The sequence below is a fragment of the Ascaphus truei genome, chromosome 15 (genome assembly GCF_040206685.1).
Source record: "Ascaphus truei isolate aAscTru1 chromosome 15, aAscTru1.hap1, whole genome shotgun sequence".
NCBI lineage: Eukaryota > Metazoa > Chordata > Amphibia > Anura > Ascaphidae > Ascaphus > Ascaphus truei.
Window position 1 is genome coordinate 32,584,237 of NC_134497.1, and position 19,159 is coordinate 32,603,395.

The window sequence follows — 19,159 nt, forward strand, 5'->3', positions numbered from 1 at the left end:
GGAGCGACGTCAGGAGAACGCCAGGATCTCGTGGTGCACTGAGAGGACCACGTTGTTGGCGATTGAGATCCAATCTCATACACAATTATTTTACTGCTACTTTTGTGAGTGGGCATTTGAATGAGTTCATGTTCCATAAAATATATATAATTTGTATACGGTAATGCACTAGGTGTGCGCCTGTTTGTTTTTTCTTTCTATATGTATGTATATATATCTATAATGTCAAAAGGAGTGCTACTGAGCGTGGCCAAATGTATACGACAAAAGTCAGAAATGCCCAATGCTACATCCAATGTGAGAAAATATAGCTGAACCCCATAATAACGCGGTCCTCGGGGTCCACCCGGTACAACCGCATTATAACCGGGATCGCAAAAAAATTATTAAAAAAAATTAATTAAAAATGGTGGCCGCGATCAGGGGACCCGGCGACACCCCCAAGCAGGACTTACCCGGAGCATGGTGCTGGGAAGCCGACACCACGGGTCAGCCATCGCACGGTGAAGTTCTCCCGTTATGCTCCGTTGTTGAGTTGCTCCATAGCAGGAGAAAACGTCCTGCAAGTACACTTACTCTGTCTGTATGGTTGCTGAAAAAGACCTCATGCAGTAGATTTGATTGAACAGTGTTCCCGGACAGAGCAAGTGCAGGACGTTTTCATGGATTATCCTAGGAGGTGTTGAGGCGTGTTGTCCATAAAACCTGGAAGCTGTAATTCCCTTCCACTTTAAAGTCATTTCTAATAGTGTTCAGTCCTACTGTTGGGGGGGATGTTAGGGGGGTTCTGTAACTGGTTTTGGTTGACTGCTACACAGGCAAAGAAACTGTCAGCATTGTCTGTTTCACCAACCAAGATTTCTCTCATTCCGATCTCTTAAGAGCAACCAATAGGCCAGGTTTTCAAGATTTCTCTAACATTTACATATTATGCTGACTCTAACGATCACTAAAACAACTCTTAGATATGTGTTGCCCTGAAAACTTGGCCTTTTACAGTAGTTGCTCCCGGGCACAACTTGCGGACGTCTTATGACTAAGCAGGCCAGCCAGCTCAGTGGTTCCAGGACTGCTGATTCAATGTATTTAAACTCATCATTACATCCCTCCATTAAATTTAATATGAAACCTATTGTTTATTCCTGATCCTCCTAGTCCTGGAGCTACACGTTCCTCACCTAAATACTACTGTATTCTGACGTTTTCTCCTGCCGTATTCCTCCCTCAGAGGAATATCAACCATCACTGTATATGTACTTATTACGATTTAGTTACAACAAATTGCATAGACATCTATAAACAATCAGGTCAGATTTAATTACAAGAAATCTATCCTAAAAAGAGTGGGGTAAATTGTGCAACATAGCATAGCCATTATAGGCACTTCACAGAGCATCACACTACATAGCTGCACTCGTTTTATAACCATGCCTTATCAAAAGTATTGCTACTGCAGACACTAGTACAAACCCATATCTTGGATTAAGTCTCATAAAATGGATTAATATGGTACAAGTCTTCATCATAGATGCACCTTACGAATTGTGTGAATAGTGTGAATTCTGTGGCTATCAATGGCTAAAAAACATCTTACAGGCATACCCCTGTTTAAGTACACTCACTTTAAGTACACTCGCGAGTAAGTACATCTCGCTCAATAGGCAAACGGCAGCTCACGCATGCGCCAGTCAGCATGTCCTGAACAGCAATACCGGCTCCCTACCTGTACCGAAGCTGTGCGCAAGCGGGGAGACTATAGAGCCTGTTACAATTGCCTTATTTACATCAGTTATGCAGGTATAGGACGATTGCAGTACAGTACATGCATCGATAAGTGGGAAAAAGGTAGTGCTTCACTTTAAGTACATATTCGCTTTACATACATGCTCCGGTCCCATTGCGTACGTTAATGCGGGGTATGCCTGTATTAAGGACTGACAAAACATGCAGCACAGTACCAAACAAATATTGAGTACTAGACTGCACAATATGCACAAATTCTCAAACTGTGCTCAATTTAAAATCCTTAAGAGAGAGAGCTGCTTCTGCAGAGAACAATACTGTATATGCTAATATCTACAATCAAGAACTGTAACTTGGTATAATAAGGCATAAACATCCATTTTGACTATATCTCAGGAATTATGCATATACTGTAAACAGGGCAATTACAACTGATATTGTGGTGTTTTTCGAAGGACTTGGACAAAAAGTGCAGCACAGAGCTGCCAATTCCAGTACTACATAGTGTCTTATCACTTATTTTCAAAGATCTATTGTACTTTTATAAAGCACAAGACAAGCATTTTTGTACATATAAAAATTGAAAATATGTTTTACAGTGGCTGATGAGTGAAACTAGAGAGATCAGAATATAATACATATTGTGTTTTAAATAAAAGTCAATATGTGTGTGTGTGTGTGTGTGTGTGTGTGTGTGTGTGTGTGTGTGTGTGTGTGTGTGTGTGTGTGTGTGTGTGTGTGTGTGTGTGTGTGTGTGTGTGTGTGTCCGGCAATGGCAAAACCTGTAAAAAATGTTTTTACAGGAGCCACTCTATCATTGCGTTATAAGCGAATCTGCGTTATCATGGAACAAGAATCACATTTCTGCCTGACCCCCCTTCTGCTTGTCAGCTCCTTAAGTTCAGCTGCATGCATTTGTTCCACATACACACATCGTGCCTGTACTGTATGATGTATCAATATGTTGCCCTTTCTGCCTGTGAGCAGGTAGCCAGTGAGTTGCTATAGCAACCTCTGAGATTGTTCTCAGAATGGGCTATTCTGCCCTCCCCTCTTGTTTGTTTCCAGATAGTCTGTCCCAAGACTATTCCCGCTACCCAGAATTCCCTCACACTTCCAACATTGGCTGAGTGAGTACGTTCTGTTACCTCTCTACTGGCAAGGCCTTATCCTTTTCACCTTTCCCTACTTTCAAGCACACTCACTATAGAGACATTCTCTCACAACACCATCATCCACAAGTGCCTTTGTGTATCTATGCTTTCCTAATAAAGTGAAGAAAAGAGAAAGAACTTGTTGTGCTTGTAACAGGAATGAGTTGAAGCTATCTGGGCTATTCATACTACACGTGACTCTGGCCTCAGAACAGTGAAAAGGAGGACCGTGTGCCTTAAAGACACATACAGGAGCTGCTACTCAAAGACTTTATGCTAACACAGAGCAGTCTCTGCAGACTGACAAGCAGCAGCCTTACTAACAGCAAGCAGCTTACACTGCACACAGTGGGGGTAACCGGTGCATCAAAGTATATGAGTCCCTTTTTAAATTGATTATGTAATGATACCTCCGTAGGGGACACTCCTATATGATGGTGAGTAAAGAAAACATACCCTAATAGGGCAAGGGACTAGTACCTAGTGCTAATCAGCACAATGAACAGTACAGAGATTGTCCCAACCATAATAACTAGGCATAGTATATAAAGAACACTCACTTCTTAATTCCAGAGGAGCAGTCCCATCAGGTTTTTTCTTGAAAAGCGTGCAATCCACCAGCAGAGAAGGTAAAGAAGATGAACAAAGGCAGTGCACTGCCAGCAAAAACGGAGGAGGCTAATGGTAGCAAAAAGAACTGGTTTATTAAATAAAAGGATCAAGCATGACCCCTGGAGCACCCAGAAACCACACACCTACGCGTTTCGGGCCGTGCGCCCTAAATCAAATACACCTTGATAAAGGGCGCACGGCCTGAAACGCATAGGTGTGTGGTTTCTGGGTGCTCCAGGGGTCATGCTTGATCCTTTTATTTAATAAACCAGTTCTTTTTGCTACCATTAGCCTCCTCCGTTTTTGCTGGCAGTGCACTGCCTTTGTTCATCTACTTTACACTGCACACAGCCTGCAGCAGTACAGCAATCAGCTTACACTGCACACAGCCTGCAACCAACAAGGCTCCAGCACTGCAGTCAAACAGTGAACCATACACAGAATCTTGATTGCTCTTTTCTGTCTTTGAGTCCACCCTCTGCACAGCTTCACAGTGAGGGATTACCATCTCACTTAACCCTGCGCACGTCCCCACGGCCAGCGCCACCAAGGGCCACGCCAGCAGACGCCTGCCAGAACACGGGTCAGAGCCAACGGACACCTGTAAGTACAGCTACCCCTACGCTGAAGGACACCGCTCGGCATCATCTGAGACAGTCGCCCATCGCTGACGCAGGTAAAAGACCGCACGTCACACGCATTGGCTAAAGGCCTACACACACATAAAGCATGGCAGAACTCAGATCCTCACCAGACATCACGCAGGAGAGTGACCACTCAGACACAGAGACCGCTGCGCAACTGCAACAGGTGCAGGGAGACGCAAGGCCTAAACGGACAGTCACACTGACACAAAAGGCCCGCGAAAAATATGAGACTGACATTGAAGCGCACCATGCTAAACTAGAGTTGGCCTTGGAAACTACCACACTTGGGATACGCAATGTCGCCGGCGCTGGCAATTATGTACAACAGCTCGAGCAGGCGATAACTCAATTGAAGGTAGATCACTTCGGCTACCAAGCACTGTCACAGGCATATTTCACCTAACAAGAACTAACACGGAAGATAGCATACGAGAACACGACCTGCAAAAGGCGATTGACCTAGAACGTGATGGCATCGTGCAAACCGCCATCACGGAAGCTCAGAATAAAAGAAAAGACCTTTTGCAGGAGACGGCATCGCAGCGTTCCAGCACATCCAGGCACTCGTCACGGTCAGCAAGATCAGCGCAATCTCACGTGTCTAGCAAAAGCGCAAACCCCACCAAGGCGCGAGCCACCACAGAGGCCGCACGTGCCAGGGCCGCATACGCTCAGAAAGAGGCATGAAACTAGAAAGGGCCCGCATAGAAGAGGAGGAGCAGACAGCCGCTGCCACCGCCGCTGCAGCCACTGCCACCGCTGCCGCCCCCGCCGCTGCATGGAAAAAGACAGAGGTGGACGTTAACCTGGAGGCCCTAAATCAAGAAAGGGAAGCTGCTGCCGCCATAGCCCAAGCCGAAGTCTTAGAAGCAGCTGCGAGACAGGACGGCGGGGAGCAACCGTACAGATGGATAGCCTCAGAGGATCCAATCCAACGCACTACGTAAGGAGCCTCTTCAGTGTAAATACTAGCGCACCATCTCGACCCGAAGGGAGTGACTCAACAGACACCGAAGACTTGATAGGTTCACGTGGAGAAGATGCTGTTCCTTTAAGGGTGCATCCTACCTGGGACAGCCACAGCCGCGACAGTGATCCACACGCCAGCGCGCACACGAATGCACTAAACAGGCTCGCAATCCAGGTACACCAACACGGAAAAACACAGCCCCTCACAAGGACCAGCAGTCATCACGCGTCCACGCCAAGAAAGAGGCGACCGCACGGACCCTCCCAGCAACTACCTGAGTACGTGACCAACACGCCGATGCCTCAGGCCTGACAGACATGGCCAAGTACATGATCCGGCGTGACCTGGTGCAAACAGGACTTACCAACTTTGACGACCGTCCCGAGAACTACCTAATGTGGAAGTTCACGTTCAAGGACGCAATCAAGAGCCTGGGCGTCTCAGCTAGGGAAGAACTCAGACTGCTAGCCAAATGGCTGGGAAAAGAATCCATGGAACACGCGAAGAGACTCGGGGCAGCGAATGTGAACCACCCCCAAGTAGGTCTTGACCTAGTATGGGAAAGGCTAGAAGAGTGCTACGGTAGCCCCGAAGCAGTCGAAGATTTGCTCTTCAAAAGAGTCAACAGCTTTCCCAGGATCACAACTAAAGACTACTCGAAGTTACGAGAGCTCAGGGACCTGCTGCAAGAGCTGGAGTTTGCAAGAAAAGAGCATTCCTTAACAGGTCTCAACGTCCTAGACTCAGCTCGCAGAGTGAGACCCATCTTGAAGAAGCTACCCTACAACCTCCAAGAAAGGTGGATTTCACAAGGCTCCAAATACAAAAGGGAGAAGCAAGTCACGTTCCCCCCATTCTCATTCTTCTTGAGATTCATCCACGAAGGGGGATGGACAAGGAACGATCAGTTTCATCTTGGGTGCGCAACCCACACACAGTGCAAGCAACCTGAGGAATGAGAGACCAGTGGCGAGATACGGTAACACTCAAACACCCATCTCGGTCCACAGGACGGACGTGTCTCCCACGACCCAAACTACTCCCGATCAGTCGGTCGCAGGAGACGAGAAACCAAGGGACCCAAACAGGGAATGTCCCATACACAAGAAGCCACACCCACTTAACAGGTGCTTTGGGTTCAGGATGAAGTCCCTAGAGGAACGCAAGAAGTTACTCGGAGAATTCGGAGTTTGCTTCAGGTGCTGCAATTCCACGACTCACCTAGCCAGAGACTGTAAAGAAGACATCAAATGTGTAGTATGCAAAAGTGACAAGCACGTAACATCTCGACATCCAGAGATGCTGACACTCCACCAACTCAACAACCCATCCTCCGTAGCGGAGCATGGCGGGGAGGAAGGAGAGCCAACATCTGTCACGTCTCAGTGCACCGAGGTTTGCGGAAAAGGAAGTGACAAAATGTCCTGCTCCAAAATATGCCTTGTCGCAGTGCACCCCCAGGGACAACCTGAGAGGGCTATTCGGATGTACGCAATCCTCGACGATCAAAGTAACAGATCATTGGCGAAGACGGAATTCTTCAACTTCATCAACTCACAAGACAATGCCTCACCCTACACCCTCAGAACCTGTGCAGGGTCAACTGAGACAGCAGGGAGAAGAGCAAGCGGTTACGTCATACGCTCAGTGGGTAACAGAGTGAAGATAGCTCTCCCCACACTCATCGAGTGCAACCACATGGCCGCAAACAGGGATGAGATTCCCACACCAGACGTGGCACGCCATAACCCGCACCTCAGAGGAATAGCCAACTACATCCCGCCAGTAGAACAAGGAGCCAAGATCTTGCTGCTGCTCGGTAGGGACATCTTGAGGGTACATTAAGTCCATAAACGGTGTAACGGACCCCACAATGCACCATACGCCCAAAAACTTGACCTAGGATGGGTGATAGTGGGCAACGTGTGCACTGACAAAGGGCACAGACAAGACTATGTTGACGACCGCAGAACGGTGATAACAGAATATGGACACACATCCCTCTCTGAACCATGTCCTGGCCATCTCCAAGTGATAGGAGGGCCAAGTGAAGAGAAGAGACAAGGTCATACCCCTGATATCAACAAAAACATCCTCACATCAGGGAGATGTGACAATGGCCTAGGATGTTTAGTGGTTCAGACAACCAAGGATGACAAGTCGACTCCACCGAAGGAAGAAAGTAACCTCTTGAAGGTGACCGACAAAAGGATCTCCCAAAAGGAAAGAAACAATCAGACAGTCCTCCTGAGAGCAATGATACAGCTGAGACGTACAGCCATTCCTCTCCATAGAATATCAAGCGACAAAGCAGCCAGCTGCCACGGCTGGAATAGCTGCAAAGGATTGCACCCTGCAGGTGAAACCACAGGGGCAAAATGACTGCTCTTTCACACACGTAAAAGGAGACAGTTGCAGAGACATTTCACATAAGGGTTTACAAGGACAAAAGAGACTGTTCTTCATCATGTCCAGGGAGAAAATAACCTCCTGACGGCAGTTAACAAAGAGACACAAAAGCGCATCACCAAACTACGTGGAGAAGTTCTCGTGCAAGAGGAATGCACCAATGATTTACGGTGCACAACGTTCCAGACCACAAGGGACGACAAGCAAAAACCATCGATGGAAGATAGAGGATTCCTGAGGTTAACGGTCAAGAAGCTCGTCAAACACGGACCGGGCAGTTGGGTGAACCCACTACCATTCCGTACACCAAGAAGGCGCCTCCCCAACAATGGAGAACATGCCATCTCTAGGTTCACTTCGCACCGCTGCGACCTACAAAGGAAACCGGAGACCAAAAACAACTTTGTGGTCTTCATCCAGAAGATATTCCTTACCGGCCACGCAGAGCCAGCACTTCTAAAGAAGGAAGGTGAAGAATGCTGGTACCTCCAATCATCTGGGGTCTACCACCCTCAGGAACCCGATCAAATCTGGGTAGTGTTCAGCCCCAGTGCTCAGCTCCAGGGAGTCTCCCTGAACAATGCCCTCTTTACTGGACTAGACTCGACAACCAGTCTTCCAGGACTGTTGTTCTGCTTCCGCAAGGAGCCAAAAGCCATCTCCTTCTGCCAAACGCCAGGTGATAAGAGTGACAGGCTACCACGACAAGCATACCTACAAGGTAAAATTACAGAGACAAAAGGACTGTTCTCTCACAAAGCTAAAAAAAAAAACAGCGCCAGACTTTTACACAAAGAAATTGTGGTGCAACCAGCTAACCTGGAGCTGTGCATCCACCCTGCATCCTTTGCCAAAGAACCTTGGCCAAGAGACTTTGAAACCAGTGATACCGGCCGTTGTCACACCGCTATGTGGACATGGACTTGCATTGTTTGAGAATGTGATGTTATCTTTGTTATGCATTACACATATGTTCCACATATTTCAGTTATATAGTGGTATCTCCAGATACCAGACGGGGAGTATCATGGCACAAGAATCACATTTCTGCCTGACCCCCCTTCTGCTTGTCAGATCCTTAAGTTCAGCTGCATTCATTTGCTCCACATACACACACCGTGCCTGTGTGATGTATCAATATGTTGCCCTTTCTGCCTGTAAGCAGGTAGCCAGTGAGTTGCTACAGCAACCTCTGAGATTCTTCTCAGAATGGGCTATTCTGCCCTCCCCTCTTGTTTGTTTCCAGATAGTCTGTCCCAAGACTATTCCTGCTACCCAGAATTCCCTCACACTTCCTTTTACTTCCAACATTGGCTGAGTGAGTACGTTCTGTTACCTCTATACTGGCAAGGTCTTATCCTTTTCACCTTTCCCTACTATCAAGCACACTCACTATAGAGACATTCTCTCACAACACCATCATCCACAAGTGCCTTTGTGTATCTATGCTTTCCCCAATAAAGTGAAGAAAAGACAAAGAACTTGTTGTGCTTGTAACATGAATGAGTTGAAGATATCTGGGCTATTCATAACACACGTGACTCTGGCCTCAGAATACGCGTTGTAGCGGATCACACTATAACGGGGTTGAGCTGTGTATATTTAAATACTTCATTAGAATTCTCGTGAGTAAGGATTATTTAGTTAAACCCTTTGGCAAAGGCGTTATAAGCCTGCTGCCACATCACGGCATCACCAGTAAAGCAGGTCTTAACACTAAGCTGTGAAAATTCTCATTTACCTTTGCTGGAGGGCGATTGATCGCAGTGGGTCTGTCCAACACAGAAACAAGAAAAAACCTTCTAGTTTAAAAAGTGGGGTTGGGTGAGCTTAAACCCTGGGAGAAGGGGAAACCAAATTTTTAAAAGTAAGTTTTTTTCATGATTCTGTGTTGGACAGACCCACTGCCCAATTCTACCCTGGCCCCAGTCAGTGTAAAATGATCAATAACCACAGAATGATGCAAAACAGCATTAGCACTTTAACCCACTGTCGCCATACTGCGACAGCATAAAACACTATATACAGTATATATAGCTGTTATCATTATAACACATAAGGAGGGGAGAGGGGCAGCCAACGTCACCTAACCTCAGGTAATTACCCTATCTGCTTCTGCTCCATCTCTATATACCACATCTTTCATTGTCCCACCCAAACTCCCTAGCCACACCCTCCCTCTAGCCTGCCCAATCACATCACTCTGCCCACCTGCCCAGCACCTACTCCTCAGCCAATCACCTGACACCTGTCCCACATCTGCCTGGTAACACCAAGCTCACTTTCCCGCCAAAACAGAACTAGCCCCAAACAAAACCCAGAGGTGAGTGAGGGGCTTCCAGTTCCGTGCTCCCCCACAGTCCCGTGCCCCCCTACAGTCTCTTCACCTTAATTCTGAAGGCCGTCAAACCCCTCTAACCCTAAAACCACACACCTTAATCCCGTACCCTAAAACCCCTACCCGAAGCACTTACCCTAAAAACCCCTACCCTAAACCCCTTAAATTAACCCAATACCCAAAACAGTAATAAAACTTACATCAGAAGCGGCTGTAGGCGGTGGGTTCGTTTGTGGCCTAATGCTGACTGCAAATTGGTTGCTGCAAAACTATTCCGATTCACAACAAATGAGGCTACAGACTGCTTCAGCATAATGGGAAATGCACATTTTATTAGAACCAACAGCATGGAAATATAAATTATTAAGAATAACATTTTTCTTTAAATAAAACAGCAATAAGAATGATACAAATAACCTGCATTTAAAATGTTATAACTTTTTATCCTTTTAAAATACTCGTTTTATGCACCATAAACTAAACTCAATTATCATTGTGATTTAGCATAACAGAGATAAACATGTGCACTTATATGTGAGCTTCTTAGTCACTGGTTATCCCTAAACATGCCTGGCTTTTGAGGTAGGTCTCTCCAATGTGTTTGTCCTCTTGTGTCTCCTCAGGTTGGATGACACACTAAATCCCTTCCCACATTCCCCACATACATGCGGTCTCTCCCCTGTGTGTGTCCTCTTGTGTTTGATCAGGCAGGATAAATCACTAAATCCCTTCCCACATTCCCCACATACATGCAGTCTCTCCCGTGTGTGTCCTCTTGTGTATGTCCAGGCTGGGTAACCGGCTAAATCCCTTTCCACATTCCACACACATGCGGTCTCTCCCCTGTGTGTGTCAAGGCTGGATGACACACTAAATCCCTTCCCACATTCCCCACACACATGCGGTCTCTCCCCTGTGTGTGTTCAGGCTGGATGCCACACTAATCCCCTTCCCACATTCCCCCAAAACATGCGGTCTCTCCCATGTGTGTGTCCCCTTATGTGTGTTCAGGTGGGAGAACTGACTAAATCCCTTCCCACATTCCCCACATATATGCGGTCTCTCCCCTGTGTGTGTCCTCGTGTGTTTCTTCAGACTGGATAAGTGACTAAATCCCTTCCCACATTCCCGTACACACCCAAGGTTATGGGTGTTGGATTAGCGCTACTGCGCAATCGCAGAGAAAGTTCGTTCACGTCCAGTGAACACACAAATCCAGGCTATGTTAGTCACCTGGATTATCCTATATATGTTGTTTTATTTTTGATGTTTACATGTTTGAATGTTGTCATTACTGTACGAGGTGCAAAGATACCCTCCAGGCCGACCCTCAAGGGAAACCAGACAACGAAACCACTAGAGAAGAAGACCTCACACCCAGGTAAATACAAATGACACTAACACTAATATCACATAACACCAAGGGATTGAACAATGTGGTAAAAAGGAAGCTAGCCATGACAGAATATAAGAGACTATCGGGACATAATATTCCTACAAGAAACGCACTTCACTGCTGGCTCCACCCCCACGTATTGGGACAAGTTATACCCCCAGATATACACAGCTTCGGCAAAGGACGAAAAGAAAAGAGGGGTGGCCATACTCCTAGCAAGGAACTCTCCATTCAAGGTAGACAGGGTAAGAAGGGACCCAGAAGGACGATACCTAATAATCACGGGGAGCATAGAAGACACACAAATAACCCTAGTTAATGTGTACGCACCAAATGAAAATAAGAGAATATTTTTCACAAAATTGTTTCGATTGCTGGGCACAACCTCCCGGGGCCGCCTGGTCATGGCGGGAGACTTTAATATAGCCTTAAATGAAAAACAAGACAGATCTAAACCTGCCCTAGCTAAGACAATGGCTGCCCGAAAGGGGGAGAGAAAAACCCTAAGAGAGGGACTTAAAGAGTTTGATTTAAGGGATGCATGGAAGGAGATGAATCCGCAGAAAAGGGACTTCTCTTTCTATTCAGCCCCCCACAAGGTATACACAAGGATAGACTACATATTTGTAGATTCCTTACTGATCCCAAAAATTACAAAGGCTACAATACACCCTATTACTTGGTCAGATCATGGTCCTGTTGAAGTGCACATTGTCGACCTACACAAAAAAACAAGTAAAGGGACATGGAGACTAAACGAGTCTCTATTAAAGATTCCAGAAGTCATAGTTGAGATCAGTAACGAGGCCTCCAACTACTTCCAAATAAACGAAGGTAGCGTGAACTCACCCTATATCCTTTGGGAGGCCCATAAGGCGGTGGTGAGAGGAAAACTTATCAGCGTCGCTTCGCATAGAAAGAGGGAGAGACAGAAGCAAACAACAAGCCTGCAAGAACAGATAAAGACCCTAGAGGAGGCACATAAAGTAAGCCATAGTATAGCCAGGGAGACTGAATTGCGGGACCTCAGAGGGAAACGAAATTTACTACTTACGGATAAAGCTGAGAAGGCCATAGCATGGACAAAACAAAAATTCTACGAGAAGGCCAATAAGGCCGACACAATGCTGGCCACAAGATTAAGGAAGGATAGAATGCAATCTAGAATACATAGCATTAGAAGAAAGGATGGAGTGTGCACAACAAACCCACAGACAATAGCTAATGAATTCACCACATATTATAAAGAGCTATACAATGGAGATAAAGTAGAAAAAGGGAACACCACCATGAAAAAACAGAGAGCATTTCTCAGAAAAATAAATTTGCCTAAACTCACAGAACAGGATATAACTACACTATCCCAGCCAATAACGTCGACAGAGGTATTAGATACAATAGCGGGGTTGAAGAACTCCAAGGCCCCGGGACCAGATGGTCTATCCAACATTTACTATAAAAAATTGGCCCACATATTAGTTCCCCAACTACTAAAGATATTTAACAAAGCTCTTGAGGGAGAGCAGTTTCCTCAAACGATGCTGGAATCAAAAATAATATTAATACATAAAGAGGGAAAAGACCCCACCCAATGCAAAAGCTACAGACCGATATCCTTGATCAATAACGATCTCAAAATATTTTCCAAAATATTAGCCACAAGATTGAATACGTATCTTCGTATCTTCCGCAACTGATAGACGCAGATCAGGCAGGATTCATACGAGGTCGTCAGGCAGTGGATAATACACGAAGAACAATTGACTTAATCCAGATAGCCAAACACAATAAAACGCCTTCGATGCTACTATCTTTAGACGCTGAAAAGGCTTTTGATCGTATTGATTGGGGATATATGTTTGAGACACTTCAAGCATTTGGGGTAAAAGGCAAATTTATGAATGCTGTTACATCACTATATGGTACACTCACAGCTAAAGTATCCTATATTAATATGCAGACTGAGAAAATCCACATAAGGAATGGCACAAGACAAGGCTGCCCGCTGTCACCCCTATTGTTCGCATTGGCGATAGAACCGTTAGCAGCCCAAATCAGGGCGAACCCAGATATCGGGGGGATTAAGGTCAAACAAAAAGAATACAAACTGGCATTGTTCGCCGATGACATATTGTTAACCATTTCAAAACCCTTCACCTCACTCCCAAACTTACTTAGTAACTTGTCAGAGTTCCAGAAACTATCGGGGTTTAAAATAAACAACGAAAAATCCGAAGCCCTAAATATAAACCTCCCTCAGGAACAACTAAAGCTAATAAAAATAAACTTTGATTTCGCATGGAAGACACAGGCCATAAAGTACTTGGGAATATGGTTGACTAACACACCCGACACTATATATGAGACCAACTACCCATCACTAATAAAAACGCTGAAAAAAGAATTAGAAGAATGGTCCAGATATCATATATCATGGTTGGGTAGAATAAATGCCATCAAAATGAACTTATTGCCAAGAATATTGTACCTTTTCCACACACTTCCAGTACAGGTCAGAGCCAGGGACATGCATGAGCTGCAGAAAGCTATCACAAAATTTATATGGAATAACAAAAAAGCGAGAATAAAGCTGCCCACATTATATAGATCCAAACAGTCAGGAGGGCTAGCTTTGCCACACTTGTGGCAATATTATCAAGCGGCGCATGTAAGCCAACTGGTTCACTGGCATGCACATAAACAGAGGAAAAAGTGGGTGGAAATTGAGTCCGATGTGATATCTGGGTCATCCATAGAAATGATACTGTGGTTAACAAAAAAAGAAAGACCAGCTCTGAGGGTGCCCCTAGAATCGATCACACACTCGCTAACCATGTGGGATTTATTGAAACTTAAACATGGGCTATCCACCTACAAATCTCAGATGGCACCACTATTTGACAATATTAGCTTTATCCCGGGCACGGAACCAACAGCGTTTAAGGACTGGAGCAAGGCAGATATCATAAGGGTAAAAGATCTATGGGCAAACAACGCTATTAAGATGTTTGAGGTAGTAAAGAGAGACTATGGCCTCCCTGATTCGGCCTTTTTTAGGTATCTTCAATTGAGGGATCACATACAGAGGACAGGTCCGTATAGCGACTTCACAACATTTGAGGATTTGTGCCTCATGGGGGAGGACAAAAAGGGCCTAATCTCTAAAGTATACAGCATACTTGCAGAAGGCAAACAGGAATTGGAGATACAGACCAAATTGAGGAAGAGGTGGGAAGATGAGCTGGGAGAACTAGATCAAGAGCAGTGGGATAACATATTTGAAAGAATAGCAAAGAGCTCCACATGTGTATTAATAAAAGAAAATGCATATAAAATGCTCCACCAATGGTACTACACCCCACTACGATTGTCCAAATTTTTCAGAAACATGTCCCCAGTGTGTACATGGGGGTGTGGCCAGCAGGGATCGTTTATACATATGTGGTGGACGTGCCCAAAGGTAACAAAACTATGGAGGGCCACACATGATATGGCGCAGACAATTCTTGGGTATGACTTCCCCCTGGACCCCTGGAAGGTACTGCTATGCAGGCCAATTGAAAACATAGAAAAAACTGACGACAAACTCCTGACACACATATATACAGCTGCCAGATGCGAAATAGCTAAAGCCTGGAAACAGGAACAGCAGCCAGCCATACACGCTGTAAAAGCAAGATTATGGAGGATCTGTCTTATGGAAAAACTGACGGGGATACAAAACGACACAGTACAGAAATACATAGACGTCTGGGAACCGTGGAGAACCTATATAGGAAATAGATATCTTGCGAGGGCTACTCTCCAGTCCTGAAAATCAAAAAATGGATGAGGTAAAAACACACTAGCTAGGGAAATTAAATAAAAAAAAAAAAAGAATCAAGAGCTTCACCACTGAGACAATCTTGATGTGATAGGAATCGTAATTGTATAAATTGCCGTGGTGAGCCTGGAGGGTATCCAGTATCGGATACTCTACAAATGCATGGAGGTTAAGCTGGTATGACAACAAAAGAAATGAATATTCTAAAAGCAATGACATTTCCTTCTTTTTCTTTTTCCCCTTTTAAGTCTTTTGAGTTAATTTTCTGTATTCACTACTTTAAACACTGTAATAACAGTGATGTCATTATTGTCTCCCCATTGAATGTGTTATCCACATGATACAACTGTATATGACTCGCAAGTAACATGTTCCCCTTTTTGTGTTTTGTATCCCACTCCCCACTTTTCTTAACAAAACAAAAAAAACAAATAAAGAATAAGTTTACAAAAAAAAATACTCGTTTTATGCACCATAAACTAAAGTCAATTATCATTGTGATTTAGCATAACAGAGATAAACATGTGCACTTATATGTGAGCTTCTTAGTCACTGGTTATCCCTAAACATGCCTGGCTTTTGAGGTAGGTCTCTCCACTGTGTGTGTCCTCTTGTGTCTCCTCAGGTTGGATGACACACTAAATCCCTTCCCACATTCCCCACATACATGCGGTCTCTCCCCTGTGTGTGTCCTCTTGTGTATGTCTAGGCTGCGTAACCAACTAAATCCCTTTCAACATTCCCCACACACATGCGGTCTCTCCCCTGTGTGTGTCCAGGCTGGATGACACACTAAATCCCTTCCCACATTCCCCACATACATGCGGTCTCTCCCCTGTGTGTGTTCAGGCTGGATGACACACTAATCCCCTTCCCACATTCCCCAAAAACATGCGGTCTCTCCCATGTGTGTGTCCTCTTATGTGTGTTCAGGTTGGAGAACTGACTAAATCCCTTTCCACATTCCCCACATACATATGGTCTCTCCCCTGTGTGTGTCCTCTTGTGTGTGTCCAGGCTTGATGACAAACTAAATCCTTTCCCACATTCCCCACATACATGCGGTCTCTCCCCTGTGTGTGTCCTCGTGTGTTTCTTCAGACTGGATAAGTGACTAAATCCCTTCCCACATTCCCCACATACATACGGTCTCTCGCCTGTGTGTGTCCTCTTGTGTGTGCTAAGGCTGGATAAATCACTAAATCCCTTCCCACATTCCCCACATACATGCGGCCTCTCCCCTGTGTGTGTCCTCTTGTGTATGTCCAGGTTGAATAACCGACTAAATCCCTTTCCACATTCCCCACATACATGCGGTCTCTCCCCTGTGTGTGTCCTCTTGTGTGAGTCAAGGCTGGATGACACACTAAATCCCTTCCCACATTCCTCACATACATGCGGTCTCTCCCCTGTGTGTGTCCTCTTGTGTGTGTTCAGGTGGGATAACCGACTAAATCCCTTCCCACATTCCCCACATACATGCGGTCTCACCCCTGTGTGTGTCCTCTTGTGTGTGTTCAGGTGGGTTAACCGAATAAATCCCTTTCCACATTCCCCACATACATGTGGTCTTTCCCCTGTGTGTGTCCTCTTGTGTGTGTCCAGGCTGGATGACACACTAAATCCCTTCCCACATTCCCCACATACATGCGGTCTCTCCCCTGTGTGTATCCTCTTGTGTATGTTCAGTTTGAATAAATGACTAAATCCTTTCCCACATTCCCCACATACATGCGGTCTCTCCCCTGTGTGTCCCCTCATGTGTGTATTCAGGCTGGATAAGTCACTAAATCCCTTCTCACATTCCTCACATACATGCGGTCTCTCCCCCGTGTGTGTCCTCTTGTGTGTGTTCAGGTGGGATAACTGACTAAATCCCTTCCCACATTCCCCACATACATGCGGTCTCTCCCCTGTGTGTGTCCTCTTGTGTCTGATTAGGTGGGATAACCGACTAAATCCCTTCCCACATTCCCCACATACATGCGGTCTTTTGCCGGTCTGTGTCCTCTTCTGTAGTTTCTTGTCTGATAACCAAGTCTGACACTTCACACTTTCTCCAAGATCTTTTCCTGGGGCAGCAGCTAATATATATCTTTTGGAATGAGAAGCAGTTACATTGTTTATTAATTGCCTTGATGGGTTGAAAGATGTATTTTCTATCATATTTATAGAAATGTTGCAAGATTGTTCTGTCCTCATCTTTTCCATATTCTCAGCTGGGTGTTTGGACTTCAGATGTTTGAGGAGGACATCCTGGCTGCTAAAAGCAACCTTGCAGTGTTGGGATGGGTGGATTATTGGAGCTTGTCTTTGTACTAGACGAGACAAAAAAGTAACCGTTACACAAACTGTCTTACAAAAGGTCATGCAGGAGAGGTAAGTTGGCGTATCACAAAAAGTTCAGGATGAAAGTAAACTGTAGATGTACATTGTAAAAATGAAGGGTTTAGCACAACATGTGCAGCATTAGGGTCGGGAGAGTAGATGTAGTGGGTCATACATTTAAAGTGGATCATAATATTTAACAGGAAATCTCACTAGCTGCAAAACACCAATAAAAGTGGCAGAAATCTTTTTAAATCCTTAGTCACTGAGGTAATAAAGGGGGGTTATGAATTTATTTTAATTTGTTGATTTATTTATTACTGGGTTATCATTCATCAACAATGTGGATACTTGCTCCCCCATTGAGAGGGCCTAGTTATCCACAAGGGGGGAAGGGGTAGGGAAGAGGAACCCTCGCAACAGCTCTAAAGACCAATATGTGGTCTATTGGTGCTACAATCTGTGGTGAATAAATTATTGCGAACTAAAGAGGAAAGAACCCTAATGAACGAGAGCACTCAAGGGACTGCAATTGGCTCAGAGATAGCCTCTATACTGTATAAGGACAAGGTAAGTGGCTGGAGAGGTACCTAATGTGATGCCTAGGTATATGATGTGTAAATTAAAACAAAGTTTTTTGTGCGCTGTGCTCAATAAATAAAATGAGTTGTGGACACAAGAAAATAAAGTCTTGGTGCTGATTGTCCTCTAGTATTTTTCTTACGAAAGCCTTAAAGTGACGAATTGAAGAAAGAACACACTGCAGAGACAGTATACAGAAAACTTCACATTCAGCATCTGATCGCGTATCTGTCTTCTACGACCAGGTAGGCAACAGTTTTAGTAACTTGTCAAGGTATATAGCAAGCTATAATACTTAGGTAACTAATGAACCACTCAAGTCTACCATGAGCTGTCAATGTGGATGGCACTAGTCCATATTGGCAAGGTGTAGATAACATACAGTAGCAGCCGTCTTTAACCTCCGCCGGCCGTTTCCCCGCGATTTTTTAAATCGCGGGCAGATGCGGCATGTTTTCCGCCGGTTTGGGCACCGCGGGCGCTTTCAATGTTTAGCACCATTTTTTCGGGGATGTAGGAGGTTAAAAGGAGCCGCACCCCCCTGGATAGCCACCCCTGAGTGTCACAGCAAAGAAGAGTCCACTGATCCTCGCAACAGGCGAGTCGCCCCCTTCAGAGCCCCACATCAGACCATCCCTAGTGGGAAGGGTAGGGTCTTAAAACTCAATAGGGAAAAGGGAAATTATGGCTAAACAAGGAACAATCAAATTAGTATCCCTAAACGTAAAGGGCCTACAGAACAATAGGAAAAGGAGGCTTGCCCTCCAAGAATTGAAAAAATCAAAGGGTGACATTGTTTTTCTCCAGGAGACGCACTTTACATCTCATGAGCCACCCAAAACTTTCCAAAACACATACCCTATGAGTTATTACTCATCATTTAGTAGTAAAAAAAGGGGAGTTGCCATTCTGATCCGTCAGGGCATTCCATTCAATCTAACAAAAATAACAACTGACCCAGAGGGTAGATTCATTGTGGTGTATGGCTCACTACCAGGATCCGCAGTCGCCCTGATTAACCTCTATGCCCCCAATGAGAACCAGACAAACTTTCTAAAAAAAAGTACTAGAGGAGGTGGACCCTGATTACTTGTCGTCACTAATAATAGCAGGAGACAAACATGGCACTTAACCCGGCCGAAGACAAATCGTCTACC

General features: G+C 45.2%; 2 protein-coding genes across 4 annotated transcripts in view; both read right to left on the minus strand.

Annotated features, from left to right (window-relative positions):
- Positions 1-17,185, minus strand: part of LOC142466798 (uncharacterized) — a 129,712-nt gene extending 112,527 nt beyond the window's left edge. Inside the window, exon 1 of the mRNA XM_075572242.1 lies at positions 17,076-17,185. The gene's annotated coding sequence lies outside the window, so the exon portion shown is untranslated. The remainder of the gene's footprint in view (positions 1-17,075) is intronic.
- The window catches only part of LOC142466794 (uncharacterized), a 116,597-nt gene continuing 107,639 nt past the window's right edge, over positions 10,202-19,159 (minus strand). For all 3 annotated transcript variants that reach the window (XM_075572215.1, XM_075572214.1, XM_075572216.1), the window contains one exon: positions 10,202-17,410. In XM_075572215.1, the coding sequence (XP_075428330.1) occupies positions 15,885-17,303 (1,419 nt within the window). In that variant the 5' untranslated portion in view covers positions 17,304-17,410 and the 3' untranslated portion in view covers positions 10,202-15,884. The remainder of the gene's footprint in view (positions 17,411-19,159) is intronic.